Source organism: Mesoplodon densirostris, chromosome 1 (genome assembly GCF_025265405.1).
Source record: "Mesoplodon densirostris isolate mMesDen1 chromosome 1, mMesDen1 primary haplotype, whole genome shotgun sequence".
Lineage (NCBI taxonomy): Eukaryota > Metazoa > Chordata > Mammalia > Artiodactyla > Ziphiidae > Mesoplodon > Mesoplodon densirostris.
Genome location: NC_082661.1, coordinates 191,499,286 through 191,515,591, shown reverse-complemented (window position 1 = coordinate 191,515,591; position 16,306 = coordinate 191,499,286). Strand labels below are relative to the sequence as shown.

General features: G+C 42.2%; 1 protein-coding gene across 2 annotated transcripts; it reads right to left on the bottom strand.

Moving 5' to 3' along the window:
• Nucleotides 1-4,059: 4,059 nt before the first annotated feature.
• CCNG2 (cyclin G2) lies at nt 4,060-13,964 on the bottom strand. Of its 2 annotated transcripts, none has more exons than XM_060093070.1 (8): nt 13,666-13,964; nt 12,553-12,690; nt 11,756-11,893; nt 10,055-10,305; nt 9,779-9,857; nt 9,577-9,675; nt 6,849-7,054; nt 4,060-5,362 (listed from the first exon to the last, which is right to left on the bottom strand). In XM_060093070.1, the coding sequence occupies exons 2-8, from the start codon at nt 12,688-12,690 to the stop codon at nt 5,239-5,241; spliced, it is 1,035 nt and encodes a 344-aa protein (XP_059949053.1). In that variant the 5' UTR covers nt 13,666-13,964; the 3' UTR covers nt 4,060-5,238. The 2 variants fall into 2 exon arrangements, with proteins under 2 accessions (XP_059949053.1, XP_059949044.1); XM_060093061.1 differs by lacking the exon at nt 13,666-13,964 and adding an exon at nt 12,785-13,093.
• Nucleotides 13,965-16,306: the final 2,342 nt, after the last annotated feature.

Below are 16,306 nucleotides of genomic sequence, written 5' to 3'. Positions count from 1 at the left end.
CACAGGGATGAGAGGACTCATTGGCTATTGGGAAACTATCTACCACACAATCCGATTTGCTAACCACAAAGCAAAGTTGTTGACCATTTCTGGTATAAATAGTTAGAAAAACTCAAGTCAAGTGACAAATGCAAAGTACATGGTGTTTGGCCATGTAAGAATCTGATTAAGTCGGTTGCTTAAATAAGCTGGCACTTGGCATGCATGCCACGGAAGGTGGGAGGCAGTGGGGAACATCATATTAGAACCCAGTGTGCAGTGAAAGAAAGTGAAGGAAAAAGGCAGATCCTAGACCAAGAAAATGGTTAAAATTGTGTTCTGGAGCCAATGTCTGTACACTTAACCTGAGTATTAACTCCAAGCCTAACAGGTGAATGCAACACATTATTTGTCCAATCTCACTTCCTGAGAGTCAAATGGGTGGGGACCAAGGGGTCAGGGAGAGTTGTATTCCAGCATGCACTTTGGCAGAAGCAGCAAAGTGTGCACACCACATCATAGGAAATGACAGAATTGAAACCTGAAAAGCCAAATCTCTTGCCAAATCAAGGAGCAAGTATGAGACCAAAATGGCAGCCTTCTCCTCACCTCTGCTGTGAATGGGGCAGGAGGCTTGATTCTCAATTTTATTCATCACAATTATGGGAAAGCCAACTGGTTGAATGGCCCGAGAAGGGTATAACCAGGTTCCTGGACTTGTCTGTGAGTCTACTTCTAACGCCTAAAGACAAAAGACATGAGAGTAGATCACTCCCTAACACCACACACAAAAATAAGCTCAAAATGGATCAAAGACCTAAATGTAAGGCCAGACACCATCAAACTCTTAGAGGAAAACATAGGCAGAACACTCTATGACATAAATCACAGCAAGATCCTTTTGGACCCACCTCCTAGAGAAATGGAAATAAAAACAAAAATAAACACATGGGACCTAATGAAACTTCAAAGCTTTTGCACAGCAAAGGAAACCATAAACAAGACCAAAAGACAACCCTCAGAATGGGAGGAAATATTTGCAAATGAAGCAACTGACAAAGGATTAATCTCCAAAATTTATAAGCAGCTCATGCAGCTCAGTATCAAAAAAACAAACAACCCAATCCAAAAATGCACAGAAGACCTAAATAGACATTTCTCCAAAGAAGATATACAGACTGCCAACAAACTCATGAAAGAACGCTCAACATCATTAATCATTAGAGAAATGCAAATCAAAACTACAATGAGATATCATCTCACACCAGTCAGAATGGCCATCATCAAGAAATCTAGAAACAATAAATGCTGGAGAGGGTGTGGAGCAAAGGGAACACTCTTGCACTGCTGGTGGGAATGTGAATTGGTACAGCCACTATGGAAAACAGTATGGAGGTTCCTTAAAAAACTACAAATAGAACTACCATATGACCCAGGAATCCCACTACTGGGCATATACCGAGAAAACCATAATTCAAAAAGAGTCATGTACCAAATTGTTCATTGCAGCTCTATTTACAATGGCCCGGAGGTGGAAACAACCCAAGTGTACATCATCGGATGAATGGATAAAGAAGATGTGGCACATATATACAATGGAATATTACTCAGCCATAAAAAGAAATGAAATTGAGCTATTTGTAATGAGGTGGATAGACCTAGAGTCTGTCATACAGAGTGAAGTAAGTCAGAAAGAGAAAGACAAATACCGTATGCTAACACATATATATGGAATTTAAGAAAAGAAAAATGTCGTGAAGAACCTAGGGGTAAAACAGGAATAAAGACACAGACCTACTTGAGAATGGACTTGAGGATATGGGGAGGGGGAAGGGTAAGCTGTGACAAAGCGAGAGAGAGGCATGGACATATATACACCACCAAACGTAAGGTAGATGGCTAGTGGGAAGCAGCCGCATAGCACAGGGAGATCAGATCGGTGCTTTGTGACCGCCTGGAGGGGTGGGATAGGGAGGGTGGGAGGGAGGGAGACGCAATAGGGAAGGGATATGGGAACAGATGTATAACTGATGCACTTTGTTATAAAGCAGAAACTAACACACCATTGTGAAGCAATTATACTCCAATAAAGTTGTTAAAAAAAAAAAAAGACAAAAGACAGTGCTCTCTAGTCCTACCTGTCTTCCTCATCTCCACTGCCATTGCCTTAGTGCAGTCCTTCATCACTTCTTGGATTTTTGCAGGGCTCCTGATTGGTCTCCCCATTACATTATTCATCTCCACCTGCTCCATCTTCCATATAGCTGCCAGTTACCTTTTTTTTTTTTTTTTTTTTTTTTTTTGTGGTACGCGGGCCTCTCACTGTTGTGGCCTCTCCCATTGTGGAGCACAGGCTCCGGACACACAGGCTCACGGCCATGGCTCACGGGCCCAGCCGCTCCATGGCATATGGGATCTTCCCGGACCGGGGCATGAACCCGTGTCCCCTGCATCGGCAGGCGGACTCTCTACCACTGCGCCACCAGGGAAGCACCAGTTACCTTTTTTTAATACATGTTTTATAGCTCTAGGAAATGGCAAGGAAAAGAAAGACCAGAGAAAGGTGCCATGTTCTGATTAGGAAGAGACTTGTATGTCACAATATAGACTTTATCCTGATTGAGAAGTACCTACTGAATAATTTTTCAGGAGAGAAAATCAAATTTGCATATTTTTTAAAGTTTTGCATATTTCAAAAGGATATCCAGGCAGCAAGGGTATCAGAAGTAAGCCTGGAGACTGAGAGATGATTAGGATATTGTACAATAGTAACCCTGCTAATAGAGAACAGGTCTGAGCCAAGCCAGTGGCAGAAAAGTGGAGACAGAGTAGATACACAGTATAAATGATAAACGGTGACCTCCAGGCCGCAGGTAGCAGGCAAGAAGAAATGAGGAAATCACCTAAGTTTCCAGCTTGAGTAGATGGAGTACCTACTCTCAAAACAGACACACAGGAAGAGCAGGTTTGGGCGTAATCAGAAACTTCCAAGTGGGACGACCAGTTTTGAACAAATAGGTTGGGAGTTCGGGAAAAGGGTCTAAATACAATGAAAACCAGAAAGAAGAACAGATGAAGTCACATGTGGACAGATTCACACAGAAAGACCATGTAGTAAGAAAAGCAATAAAACCCTAGAAGAACTGAAGAGGGTTCAAGACTTGCAAAGCCACAAATAACTTTTACAGCTCAACAAATCAAAATCTGAAAGCAGAATATATTGTCTGCTATTTGCCAAATTGCTTAATAAGAGAGGGAGGGTCACTCAAGCAGAGATTCTCCACTAGGAGGGTAGGAAAACATGTCCCTATTGCCAGGGGAGAAGAGGTATTACATGAAAACCATATTCTGTATATCTCATTTTCTAACCAACTAGAGCAAACAAAGGTCTACGAAACCAAACTAGATAGGGAAACCCATGCAAAAAAAAAAAAAAAAAAGGGTTGTGGAGGCCACCACTTGCAGATCAAGCCTAAAGCTTGGGAAAAAAGATCCAAAGAGCTAGAGGCTGGCAAGGTCCAGTCAAAGCTAGCTCCCCTAGAGCTTATTCACCAAGCCACCTTCTGAAGAGAATTTGGCTTGTCTGCAGAGAGAGAAACTGTACTAACCTGCCAACGTGAGTATTCTGGTCTACTTGATACCTTTGGGCTTTCGCTATAAACTAATAGGCATTCAGGTTAATATGTCACTCTTTTAATATGAGTACACCCCAGAGAGAGGTCAACTCTCCAGTGACAGATTCACTTTCAGTATCTCCAAGGCTCAGGGCCAAACTGCAGTGAGGAAATACTACCTGGAGGGCTTCTGGTAACCAGAGACAGGGCTTATCCTGGAGGCGCTCCGGCCTCACTTCAAGCCTCCCCTCTGAAATACAGCAAGCACCTTTTCTTTTTCACCAAAAAGTTAAAAATTAAAATGTGACTGCAAACAAGGAGTACAATTCATTAATATTTTTATTTTGAGTTGTAATCTATTATTACTTCAAAAAGATTCACTTCAAAAAACATCCAATGGATGCTGACTTACCAATAAAAAAGTAAGTCATCGTTATATGATTTATAATACAGAATACACAATAAATTATATTTACATGCAATGACTAGACTATCACACACACGGTAAAAAAATACAGGATTTTTATGTACATTTTTAAAGATATACATTTTCATATACAGTTTATAAAGTTTAAAAAAATTCTCTGTACAAAATCTCATGTGTACAGAGTTTATAAATCCCTATTCTTATGGCTGTACCACCACACAGATACGCTTAAAACTATAATACTACAAACACTTAGGTTTTTTTTTTTTTACACTTCATATTCAGTCTTGGCACCCATGTACAATACCATTATTTTTGAAACGTGAATTACAAAGGAAATACAATGTAATCATGCAGACTTTTTTAATAGAAGAAAATGAGACAAAATGTGCTACTAGATCAACATTTATCAATTCCATAGTTACCTAGTTCTGTTCAACTTGCTGCACTGCTCTCATACAGGTACATGCAAAACTAGATTACGGATTGTTTTAAAAACATTAAAATAATACTATAGTCTGACAACAGTCATTAGGAATGCAACTATCCAACAACCCTAGTCTGTTGCTTATTTCTGTTTTGGCAGAAACCTCAAAGAAATGAAGATATTACATACTAAAATTCACAGAAATGTCAACATTATAATTCCTAAGTTTCTAGAGTCTGCATCAGATAGAACACTGATCATTTAAAAAAAAAAAACAAAAAAAAAAGGTTTTTGACATTTAAGAGTATATTCTCTGCTCTGAGAATGGTGGGGGGGGGGGAGATCTAAGATAAACCATTAAAGGATTATCCGCTGTCCCTGCTAAGGAAGCATTTGCACACTCCCAATCTGTTTCAATAAAGACACCTGAAGGCTTAATAAAAAAGTTGAAGCTACACTATTCATCTTTAAAAATCTTCTTGAAAAGTAATAAATTGAAGGTATCAGCACCTTCCCTCCTCCCCCACGTAGCTAAAGATCAAGGAGAAAAATAAAGTGCCAATGTCTGAAGTATTGTTAATTGTTTAAGAGGCACTAACCCATTTGATGGCTTAGGATTAAATATGAAAATAGGCCAGATCTGATCTGAATAATAAATAGAAGGTAGGTATTCCAGAGTCTATGCAATTCCTGCCTAGAGGGGGGCTGCACCAGGAAACTACCTACTCCCCCATTTATTGCTTTGAAACCTGTACACACACTTTAATTTTGGACCCAGAACAATGAGATTTCTAAGACGGAAAGCACAGTGTCTGTGCCACTTTGAAGCTGAAGAAGAAAGTGCACTCCTGATCACTGTGAGGGGAGCTGCTGAGGCTCTCTTCTCCACAACTCATATCTTCACAAGAGTCCTCGCTAAAAGGAAAAAGACAGAGAGAAGAGGACCCCATCATTTAAAACACATTTAAATGTCGTACACGCAAAATTAAACTGCTGAACAAGTAGCTCTAGTCTCAGGATCTCTACATTCAAAATTTAAGCTCTACAGAGACAAAATTCAACTTAGAAGGACTTCCTAAAGTGAAGTGTATTATAATCTCCTTAAAAAATACAGATTTGCTTAAGAGGTTTAAACAAATTACCACTTGCCAAACTATTATTCCTGTACCAAGTAATAACTCTGTCAGCAACTAACTATAGAATTCTAAGTATTTTAAATCCAGTAAATGCAAACTAATGACAAAGATCTCCTATCACATGGTTTTGATGTCTTTCTTGCATCAATAATTGCATCACTGAACTTCTCAAATATCAAACTAAGAAACCAACGAGCTAGGAAAATGGAATTTATGGTCTCTTCTCCCTACAGCATAAAACAATGAAATTCAATAAAATTAAATAATTCACTTTACTAACAAAAATAAACTCTGAAGAAGACAACGGCATTTGACAGAACTAAAAATCTCTACAGAACTCTGCCACATCAGTGGTGGTAGTTCCCTTTACTTTCAAGTCATTTAACCCACAGCCTCTTTCCATAGGACCATTTTAGAAATCCATACTAATGTTAAAAAACCCAGAATGCTGTTTTTTTAACTAAACTGTACTTCAAAAAGCAAAGAAGATGGGAAACAACCAGTTTTTTTAAACATGAGCAGTGAAATAAGTCAGAGAACAACAAATACTGTATGATCTCACTTATATGTGGAATCTGAAAACGCAAAACAGAACTCACAGATGCAGAGAACAGATGGGTGGTTGCCGGAGTTGGGGGGAGGGGGTGGTAGGTGAAGGTGGTCAAAAGTTACAAACTTCCAGTTATAAGTCCCTGGGAGGTAATGACATATAGGATGCTGGGTTTTGTTGTTGTTTTGTTTTTTTAATTTTTATTTTATTTATTTATTTTTGGCTGTGTTGGATCTTCGTTGCTGCACACAGGCTTTCTCTAGTTGCGGTGAGTGGGGGCTACTCTTCGTTTGGGTGTGCGGGCTTCTCATGGCGGTGGCTTCTCTTGTTGCGGAGCACGGGCTCTAGGAGCACGGGCTTCAGTAGTTGTGGCTCGCGGGCTCTAGAGTGCAGGCTCAGTAGTTGTGGCGCACGGGCTTAGTTGCTCCGCGGCATGTGGGATCTTCCCGGACCAGGGCTCGAACCCGTGTCCCCTGCATTGGCAGGCGGATTCTTAACCACTGCGCCACCAGGGAAGCCCTGTTGTTGTTTTTTAATAAAGAAAAAAAGTGGGGAGAGGGGGGTACACTTCCAAGCTATTGCCTATTTTAATAAAACTACTTCTGGTTAGTTTTCTTACCCAAAGAAATGATGCTATCAGAGGTAGGGGCTCTGATACACAAAAATCAGTAACATTTAGTCTGGGGAAGTCTCATTAGTCAAGGAACCTGCTTACCTTTCACTTTCATCAAAACACCCCACCTCCGGTATTGTGGGCAACTCAGGAACACTATAGTAGCTATTGTGGAGGTTCTGGGCTGTGCGCCTTGAAACAATCCAAACCAACTTCTTAAGATCTGGTTTGCAACATTCAGGAGAAGAATATTCAGCTAGGCATTTAGAAACTAACTCCCTCCAGTAAACAAACTCGGAGTCATTAACCTGAAAAAAATATTTAAATGAAGAGGTTATGACAGCGGTTCCCAAACCTTGCCGCACCTTGGAATCACCCTGGGATCCTTAAAAAATACTGATGCCTGGCTCCCACCCTCAGATACTCTTATTTAATTGATATGAGGTGTCATCTGGGCATCAAGGTTTTTTTAAAGCTCCCCAGGTGATTCTAATGTGCAGTCAAAATTTGGTAACCACTGCTTTAGGGGAGGAGCACCACAGGTATAAGTCACTTACATAGGATTCAATACAGAGAATACTCTGCCTATCTTAAGAAAGCACACTAACCTAAAAACACTAGGTCTGTTAATAAATCAGTTATCAAGTATATACTTTGATAGTCGCAATGTAAAGGAATTTAACATAATTTACGTTTCTGTAACACAGCATTACTTGGATTGCTAAAATACGCATTTACATTAAGACACCAGATATATGCAAATGGAGAAGTTGGCAGTGTGAGAGAAGAGGAACTCCCCCAGAAGGGCACAGTTCCTCCACCACTGGGGAGTGCCCCGATTTATTTCATGGAATCAGTTTTCACCGAAGATGTCTCCAAATGACATTATTATAAAAGGTTTAGATTCAAACTAGTAAACTCGTGATTAAAACAAAAGCTGGAAGTTATGTATTAAAACAAAATGCTTCACGTTGCGTGTACTTGACCACAAAACAGATGATGATTTTATATCATCTTGGCCTCCATTTCCACCTAATCCAGTCACATCTTAATCCCCTGGTAGCCTGGCTTCTACCACTCTCTTATTCTCCTGACATCACCTCCTACATCCCCTACATGGGGAAACCGCCAACACTGAAAACCCAGAGTTTTAATCAACCCCTAAGCAAAGGACTCCCCAAAATTTCTTACGGTTTCAACTATTATTTCCTCATGGGAAATTGCTAATCTCAATCTCCAACTATAATTTATCTGGAGTTTTTAGTCCAGACTGCCAATTATTTGCTAGATATCTACCTATCTGTAAGGTATACAAGTATCTAAAATCATACTTCTTTGATCACAGTTAACTTCTCTCCAATTTCCCTCAATGGTACCAGTATTCTCTCCACCATTAGGTCCAAATCTTGGTCATTCGTGACTCCCTGCCTCATTCCCATGCTTGGCCTCTAAAAACCACTGAGTTGGGTGTACTTCTTCCTGCTTGTGCCTATCACCTAGATATTCTATCTACAAACCTACCCTAAAATGATTCCCAAACCCTTCTAGTCCACCAGCTTCCTAGCCGTAAGCCTTTGCTGCCCAAACTTCCACTGTCTAAGATTCTTTTGGTAGAACCAGGTTCCAAGTCATTGTGCCTCTCACGGTCTACCCTACTTCTCTGCTAACCAAATCCCGAAGTATTCCCTACGTTCAGACACAGACCCTACGGGACTGCGACACAGAACTGTAAATGACAGAACACCCTGCTTCGTGTTCAGTTCCATACTTCTCCAACTAGACTATCAGTTTAAGAAAAAGGACTGTGCTTATGTTTGGTTTACAACTCTTTATGATTGAAAAAACTTATCAGGCTGGACTGACAAAGGAGTTTAAAAGAAAAACATAGCCAGGGCTTTGCTGGTGGCGCAGTGGTTGAGAGTCCACCTACCGATGCAGGGGACACAGGTTCGTGCCCCGGTCCAGGAAGATCCCACATGCCGTGGAGCGGCTGGGCCCGTGAGCCATGGCCGCTGAGCCTGTGTGTCTGGAGCCTGTGCTCCACAGCGGGAGAGGCCACAACAGTGTGAGGCCCGTGTACCGCAAAAAAAAAAAAACAAACAAAAAAAGTAGCTGATGTTATCTTGGTAATGCTACTAAATGGATGATGACTCAGTCCTACAGATGTAATGGGATGCCATTCGTGCATTTACTAACTCTACTTCTTAAAATGCATTTTATTTTATTTATTTTTAAATAAATTTTTTTTTTTTTTTTTTTTTTTGGCTGTGTTGGGTCTTCGTTGCTACACACAGGCTTTCTTTAGCTGTGGCGAGCACGGGCTTCTCATTGCGGTGGCTTCTCTTGTTGCGGAGCACGGGCTCAGCAGTTGCGGCTCGTGGGCTCTAGAGCACAGGCTCAGCAGTATGGAGCATGGGCTTAGTTGCTCTGCAGCATGTGGGATCCTCCTGGACCAGGGCTCGAACCCGTGTCCCCTGCGTTGGCAGGTGGATTCCTAACCACTGCGCCACCAGGGAAGCCCTTAATACGCATTTTAGAACAACGTGCATGGGGTAATGTGGACCGCTGTATTACCAACTGGCAAGAAGACTACAGAAGGGATGTCTAAACACAGAAAGAAGCTAGCCTAAGTGACCGGGTTCCCTTCCAGCTTCATACTGTCTGGGTTGAAGCTGCATTTGTAGAACATGAACACTTAAGATACAAGAATAAATGAGTAAAAGTTAAGAGCCCCATAAAGTGTTACTTAATGATTAAGTCACCACAGAAAAGATAAAATAAAACACTAGGAAGAAACTTGCTTTAAAGAATAAGTTCTGAAGATATTTACCTTGGAATGTTTTTTAACAAGCAGGAGAATTTCCAGTAATTCAATGGATTTCAAAGTTTCTACTTCTAAATTGAGAAGGCACAAAGCTAATACAGATGGCTACAAGAAAAAAAAAGAAAAATAATTTTTTTTAATTCGAAATAGAAACTGCGGGGGAAAAAACAGAAACTGTGAGATATATATAAGAAAGAAATTGACTTACTTTTGCTTTTGAAAAGATAAGTCGGCAGCAGCAAGCTTTCAGCTGAGCTTCCAGTTTATCAAGGCTCAGTATTTCTTTCCTATACAATGAAAAGAAAGAACAAAATATTTATTTATTAAACTTCTAAAGATTTAAACAATTCTAAGGACTTGTCATTAAAAGTCCAAGCCGAAAGTTTGGAGCAGGTAAAAACATAAATTTCACTAGCGTTCTAATTCTTTACTGTTACTTATAGCAATGCTGAAGTAGAAAATCTTAATTTTTAATCCCACTGACCTTTCTGAAGTATGACAAAGTACTATAGTATGGTATAAGTGCAAAAAGTTTAAGGCAGTAGTAGCTTCCAATTCATAGTGCAATTTTTCTGAAATGATTTTTTCCATCCGTTTTATGTCAGAAGCAGTACATTTACATTGGCTAATCCGGATTACATCAAGAGTAGACGGAATATTGCATTCTTCTTCAACTATTCTAGCAGCCAGCAAAAAACAACAGACTCCAATGCAAGACAAATGTTTAGGTTTCACCTGAAAAACAAAGAACAAAACATTTCTTCCAACAATTGTAACTTTAACTTAGCAAAGCAGACACTTAAAAGAATATTGTAATGAGCCCCTATTCTTAAGACAGAACACAATCAAGCTGCTTCCCCGTACTTACTCTTACACACAGTTATACTTAATCATTTTTACATTTTAAGCTCTCTTAACCTCCCTTTAAAAAACAAAAAAGACATTTTCAGCATTTAAATTACTTAATTTAAATGTGGGTAAAAATTTTTAACGCAAGTTCAAAAGCTAGGTTTCTCACAGTTATACATTGTATTTCAAACTTATGAAATTCATAATAGTACAACCTCCCCCAAAATAAATTAAGCCTTCCAACACCAAGAAAATATACTTCTTTGGATATAAAAATAATACATTCATCTTTGTTTCTTCTTATCTATTTAAGAATCATCCCATACTTCATTGCAAATTTCCCCAAGAGAGATATTGCATCAGATGTGCAGAGTAGAGCATATGTACAAGCTGCCATGGACAGACGGCTTCCCTTTTCAGTGCCCTGAAAACTGACCCAGCAGCTGACAGCAATCCTACTGGCAGAAGTATCACCACATTTAACAGTTACTGGTAATTGGGGTTTTTTTAATTTATTTTTTATTGAAGTATAGTTGAATTACAATGTTAATTACTGCTGTACAGCAAATTGACTCAGTTATACCTATATATACACAAAGAATATGAAAATTCTTTTCCATTATGGTTTACCACAGGATATTGAATATAGTTCCCTGTGCCATACAGTAGGACCTTGTTGTTTATCCATTCTCTATATACCAGTTTGCATCTGCCAATCCCAAACTCCCACTCCTACCCTCTCCCACTCCCCTCCCCCTGGCAACCACCAGTCTGTTCTCTATGTCCCTGATTCTGTTTCTGTTTCACTGATAGGTTCATTTGTGTCATATTTTGGATTCCACATATAAGTGATATCATATGACTTGCTGGTAATTGTTAATAAGAGTGTGGCTCCCTGCTTGGAAAAGATTTCTCATAGTGAAGGCAATAGGTCACCTTTAACATACTGCTTTACTTCCATTTGCCATGTTTCAAGTGTTTAAAAACACCTAGGCTCAACAGAAACATAACGAAAGATGAAAATATGAAAACCTTATTTTGAGAGCTATGTATATAGAAACACATAAAAAAACAGTTGTCTTCATTTTTTCACAACCTTAAAGAGAAGGTATGTAAGAGGTACAGGAAAACCTAACTTAAGATACAATAATATGCTTACTTTTGTAGTCTCTTAGTCTGGACTAAAGATCACAATTCCAAATATTAAAAATGTTTATGTATAGTGACATAATTACATTCATTTGCCAAATATTTACTGAATCCTTGTATTCTAGGCATCGTGCTAGGCACCGGATATAAAAAAAATGAAGTTTTATTTATAAAAACGATGAAATACCTTCATAAGAGCCAAGAATCTGTCCAAAATATTGACAGCCAGCACAAAAGTTTCAGTGCAAGATCCAAAAAAGTTGGTTAAACTCCTTAAATCTTCTACTTTGGCATTTCTCAATCTTGGACACAAAGTGTTATCATTCTGCAACAAAAACCAAGAGCCAAAGTTTATGACTGTCTTAGAACTAGAATGGACAAAACACACAGATTCAAATAAGGTAATTTTTCCCCCTGAATCTTCAAGAATATGGGGGACTATCAGTTAACCAAAGCACTACAGTTTTTCAGATTCAAAATGTGTATACAACACTGCTTTTTAAAAATATACATCATAAAACACATTCAGCAATTCAATATAAAGCAAACTGTTGCCACACTTCCAGAGGATAAGAGCAAATATAATTCAATTCCCTTGTAATGGACATCTAGAAGTTTCCTTGCTTGTTTTCTTTAAAAAAAAAAAAAAAAAATCACTTAAGAGCCTACATAGGCAGAGGATATTTCCACTAATGACCTGCTCAGTTCCCAGGGAGTCTCCCATCCTGAAGCTGCAGGCTGGGGGGTGCCACATTTGAAGCCACACTTCCCTAGATTTAGTATCACTCTCATTCTTGCTAAGAAACAAAAGCATGACCCTGTATTAAGATTTATCTTAGTACTCTAGGACGACCACTTGTGGTCTTAAGAAACTTTGCAGCCTTTAGTCTAGATTCAACTAAAAAAAAAAAAAAAAAAAAAATTTAAAGTTATCTCCCCAAGCCCTGTCAGCGACTAGAGCAAGTTATCTTTCCTGGGACTTACCTCCGGGGTAGCCTCGATCAAGCTCAGCCCTTTTTCTCGAGGTTGGAATCTCTGTTCTTGTTCTAGGTAGAGGTTCAGCAATCCGAAGAGCTGGACCCCTTCACGACCGGCCAAGTACTCTGCCCCCAAATCCTTCATCTGTAGCAAAGACACCACACACAGTTAGAATGTATCCTGGAGCGGGGAGTGGGGAGGGGGGAGGGGGAAAGCACAAAAGAGCTGGGGCCAATACCTCCAGCGAGGGGCGCCCCAGCACACCCCAGAGAAAAGCGGGTGAGGGCACCAGTCACGTCCAGCCGAACCCCGGAGCAATCCTCCCCCACCGCCAGGGAGGTGTGGCAGGGGGAGGGGCCGTGGTCACGTCCGCCGGCTAGCGCTGGGTCAGACCGGCCAGCCCCCTTCTCCCAGCCGTTTCACAAACAGGAAACTGTCCTCTGGCGGCGGTGTCCGGACGGTCCGCCCCACCTGAAGTCGCGGGCGGAGGGGTTTCTGCCCAATGGAACGCACCGGGGTCTCCGAGGGTAGCGGGTCCGGGAGGTAGGGGCTTTGCACAACGTGGGGGGAGGGAAAGTCTCGCGACTGAACAAAGAACCGGAGGGAGGAGACTCCCGAGCCCCGCCCCTCCCGCGGAGCCCATTTCCAGAAGCCCCTATCGCTGGAGTCCAGCCCCCAAGCCTTCCCCATCCGCTTCGGCAGCGCCTCCTCTGAACAAAACCCGAGAGGCAGAGACCTAGGTCCCGGAGAGCGCTGGGGTGGCGCGGCCCACCCGATCGACAGCCCGCCCCGTGCCCAGACAATACCCTTCCATCCACCGATGCCCTGATTCCGCAACTCTGCGGAGACCCGGGGCTGTCAATCCAAGAAGAACCACCCCAGCGAGGCACCGTGACAAAATGAGGGAGGGGGGGGACACCAAAGAACTGTCTTCAGCCTCCTCGACCCTCCATCCATCCATCCCATCAGCATCTCTCCGCCTCTGGGAGCCCACTGCCCCAGGGCTGAGGGCAGGACCGGAATCGCTCCCCCAAGCTGAGGGGTGGGCACTCTGACATCGCTCTTCGCAGTCCCGACCATGAACAAAGAAGCTCCGCGATCCCGGGTGGGCCCACTCACCGTGCTGGAGCCGCGCCTCCACCGGCCCGCGGCGTCACGGTCGGATGGGACTGGGCGCGGCGGGGACGTCCGGACCTGTCTCCGAGGTCAGGGACCCGCCGCCTCAATGGTGCCCCCGACCGGCATCCGACCCTTCCCCCCTGCCACCGCCGCCTCGGCCTCACAGCCCCGGCTTCATCCCACTCCCCGCGCGCCCACCCTCCGGCTGGGGCGCTGTGCCTGTCCCTCAAGCCCTGCCCCACTATGGGTTCCACCGCCGCTGACGCCGCCACCACCGCGGAGGCCCCAATAAAACCCCTTGTTTTTGTTTTGAGTTTCCGACGCCCCCAAGGGGGCGGGGCACGTGACTCCCCGCGGAGGGATCCGCCGCCTTCTCAACAGACTTTGAAAAAGAGTCCCTCCCCTAAGTGTACGTCTCCAGCCAGATTTGTGGCCTCCTCAACTCGCCTTTTCTTTACTGAGCCACTCCTCCCTCCCAAGGAGGAGGATGAAATTTGGGCACGGCTTTATTCCTCGATTGATCCTACGGAGGACGGAAAGGGAATGATGGGCGTGAGGGGCGGAAGGAGATAGTTTCTGGTCGCATTGCACCTTTTAAAGGTCCCCGATTTGTTTTGTTTTCGCTGTTTTGAAAAGTCCGCCCAAAGTAGCGGACTCCCCGATTGGATATCGGTGGGAGACGAGCAGGATGCTGAAGCTCTGATTTAGTCTCGAATCCGGATTGGCTAACTGATTATCCTTTGAGCCCTCTGATTGGTTTTCACTGTATCCTGCGCTTCTGTCTGCCTCAGGGCCTTAGCAACTCTGGTGTCTGGATTGCGCATGCCTGGGTGGACCACTTCGGAGAAATTCACTAACCTGCCCAGGGGTCTGTACCTTCCCACCGCCATCACCAACACTGACCCACCCCGCCCCACCCCCCGCCCCCGGCCCGGTCCCAAGGGAATACCACGCATGGTTCTCACCTCCGAAGAGCTAAAATAGCTAGATAACCTTTGTGACAACTTCTTCCACCACGGGAGGGTTTTCTACGTTCCTTCTTTATTTTGTTCTGCAGGTCAATTTTGCGATAACCAGTCAAGTTATTGTAAAATTGTCGGGGTGCTTACTGAAATATTTACGAGTAAAATGCTATCATCTTTGTATTCGCTTTAAAGTTTACCGACCAAAAGGGAAAAAAAAATGGAGAGGAACTGTGAAACAAGATTGGCAAAAAGAGTTGTTGAAACTGGGTGATGGATACGGGAGGGTTTGTTATACTATTCTTTCTACTTTTGTGTACCTTGAAATTTTTCCGTAATAAAAATAAATATTCAATAAAGGGCCTTTTAAAAACAAAAAATTACCTGTGCACATTGACAATGGCAAGCAAACATCTAATAATTGCCTACCTCCTGAGGTTGTACTTGTATTGTTGTTTTAATGAAGACTCAGAGAGGCTTCTTGGTCCTTGGTCACCCATAAATTATCATTTATTGTCCATTACAGAGTTGTTATTAAGAGGCGACACCTCTCCTGAGGCGGGACAAAAAGCAAAGCAAAGAGTGCCTTAGTCCGGAGAATTTTCACATGGAATATCTTTTGGGGGATGTAAGAGGCTCTCCCCCAACGTTTATAGTTATTTTCTTTACTTTCTCTTGCTTCAGTTCCTCGCTGGCCATCTGCTAAATATGCAAATCGGTAAATAGCACTTTCTCGAGTTCTACTCTAAATAATTAGCCCTAAGGAACTGATTTCTCTTTTCTGCCCTTCTGTATGTTTTCTGTGCATGTTTGGTTACTTGTAAAATTGTTTGGTTACTTGTAAAATATGCACATAACATAGCTTTCACAACAGCTTTTTCTTTTTTCCAGAGCAGCTAAGGAATTTTAGAAATAGATCCCTTTGCTTGTTAGCTGGGACTAGACATAGATGTCTGGAGCACAGAGCAACTTGTGGGAAGGCAGCTCAAAGAGCTAATCCTCCTATTTCAGAGAGGTGTGGCCTTGTTCAGGGTTTTGGAAATTTAATAAAATTACATTAACAAATGGGGACTTTTTTCAAGTAAAAGGGCAAAGGTAGAAGAGGAACATAAGTTATAGAATAAGTGATGTGAAGAAGGAAATGTAAAATTATGTGATAGAAGATTTTTTAAATAATAGAGAAGATATAAGACAAAAAGGAAGAAATGGAGAAATTGGCCTTTGCCTACATCATTAACTGTTATAAAGGTCTACAAAATGTATCCTATTTCTTTTATAATTGTTATTTGATGTATCTTTTAACAGGCAGCCTCTTGAACGATGAGCAGTTCTCTCTCAAGAAAGCTTTGTAAATGCTGTTGAATTTCCTCCTCTTTGCAGATCCTGTTCAGTATAGAAAAGACTTATCAAGTTCTCTGATATGGAGCCCCTTGTTCATTTTACTCCACGTATCTTTTTAAGATAAAAGAAAGCAATCATTAAAAAATAACTGGTCCAGGGCTTCCCTGGTGGCGCAGTGGTTGAGAGTCCGCCTGCCGATGCAGGGGACATGGGTTCATGCCCCAGTCTGGGAGGATCCCACATGCCGTGGAGCAGCTGGGCCCGTGAGCCATGGACGCTGAGCCTGTGTGTCCGGAGCCTGTGCTCCGCAACAGGAGAGGCCACAACAGTGAGAGGCC

What these genes read in the sequence shown, in the direction of transcription:
- CCNG2 (XM_060093070.1), bottom strand. Translation starts at nt 12,690, where the DNA reads ATGAAGGATTTGGGGGCAGAGTACTTGGCCGGTCGTGAAGGGGTCCAG. An exon ending in GATTCTTGGCTCTTATGAAG is followed by an intron (nt 10,306 to 11,755) that starts GTATTTCATCGT and finishes TTTGTTTTTCAG; the next exon opens with GTGAAACCTAAACATTTGTC. An exon ending in TGTTTTGATGAAAGTGAAAG is followed by an intron (nt 5,363 to 6,848) that starts GTAAGCAGGTTC and finishes TTTTCCTTTTAG; the next exon opens with CGAGGACTCTTGTGAAGATA.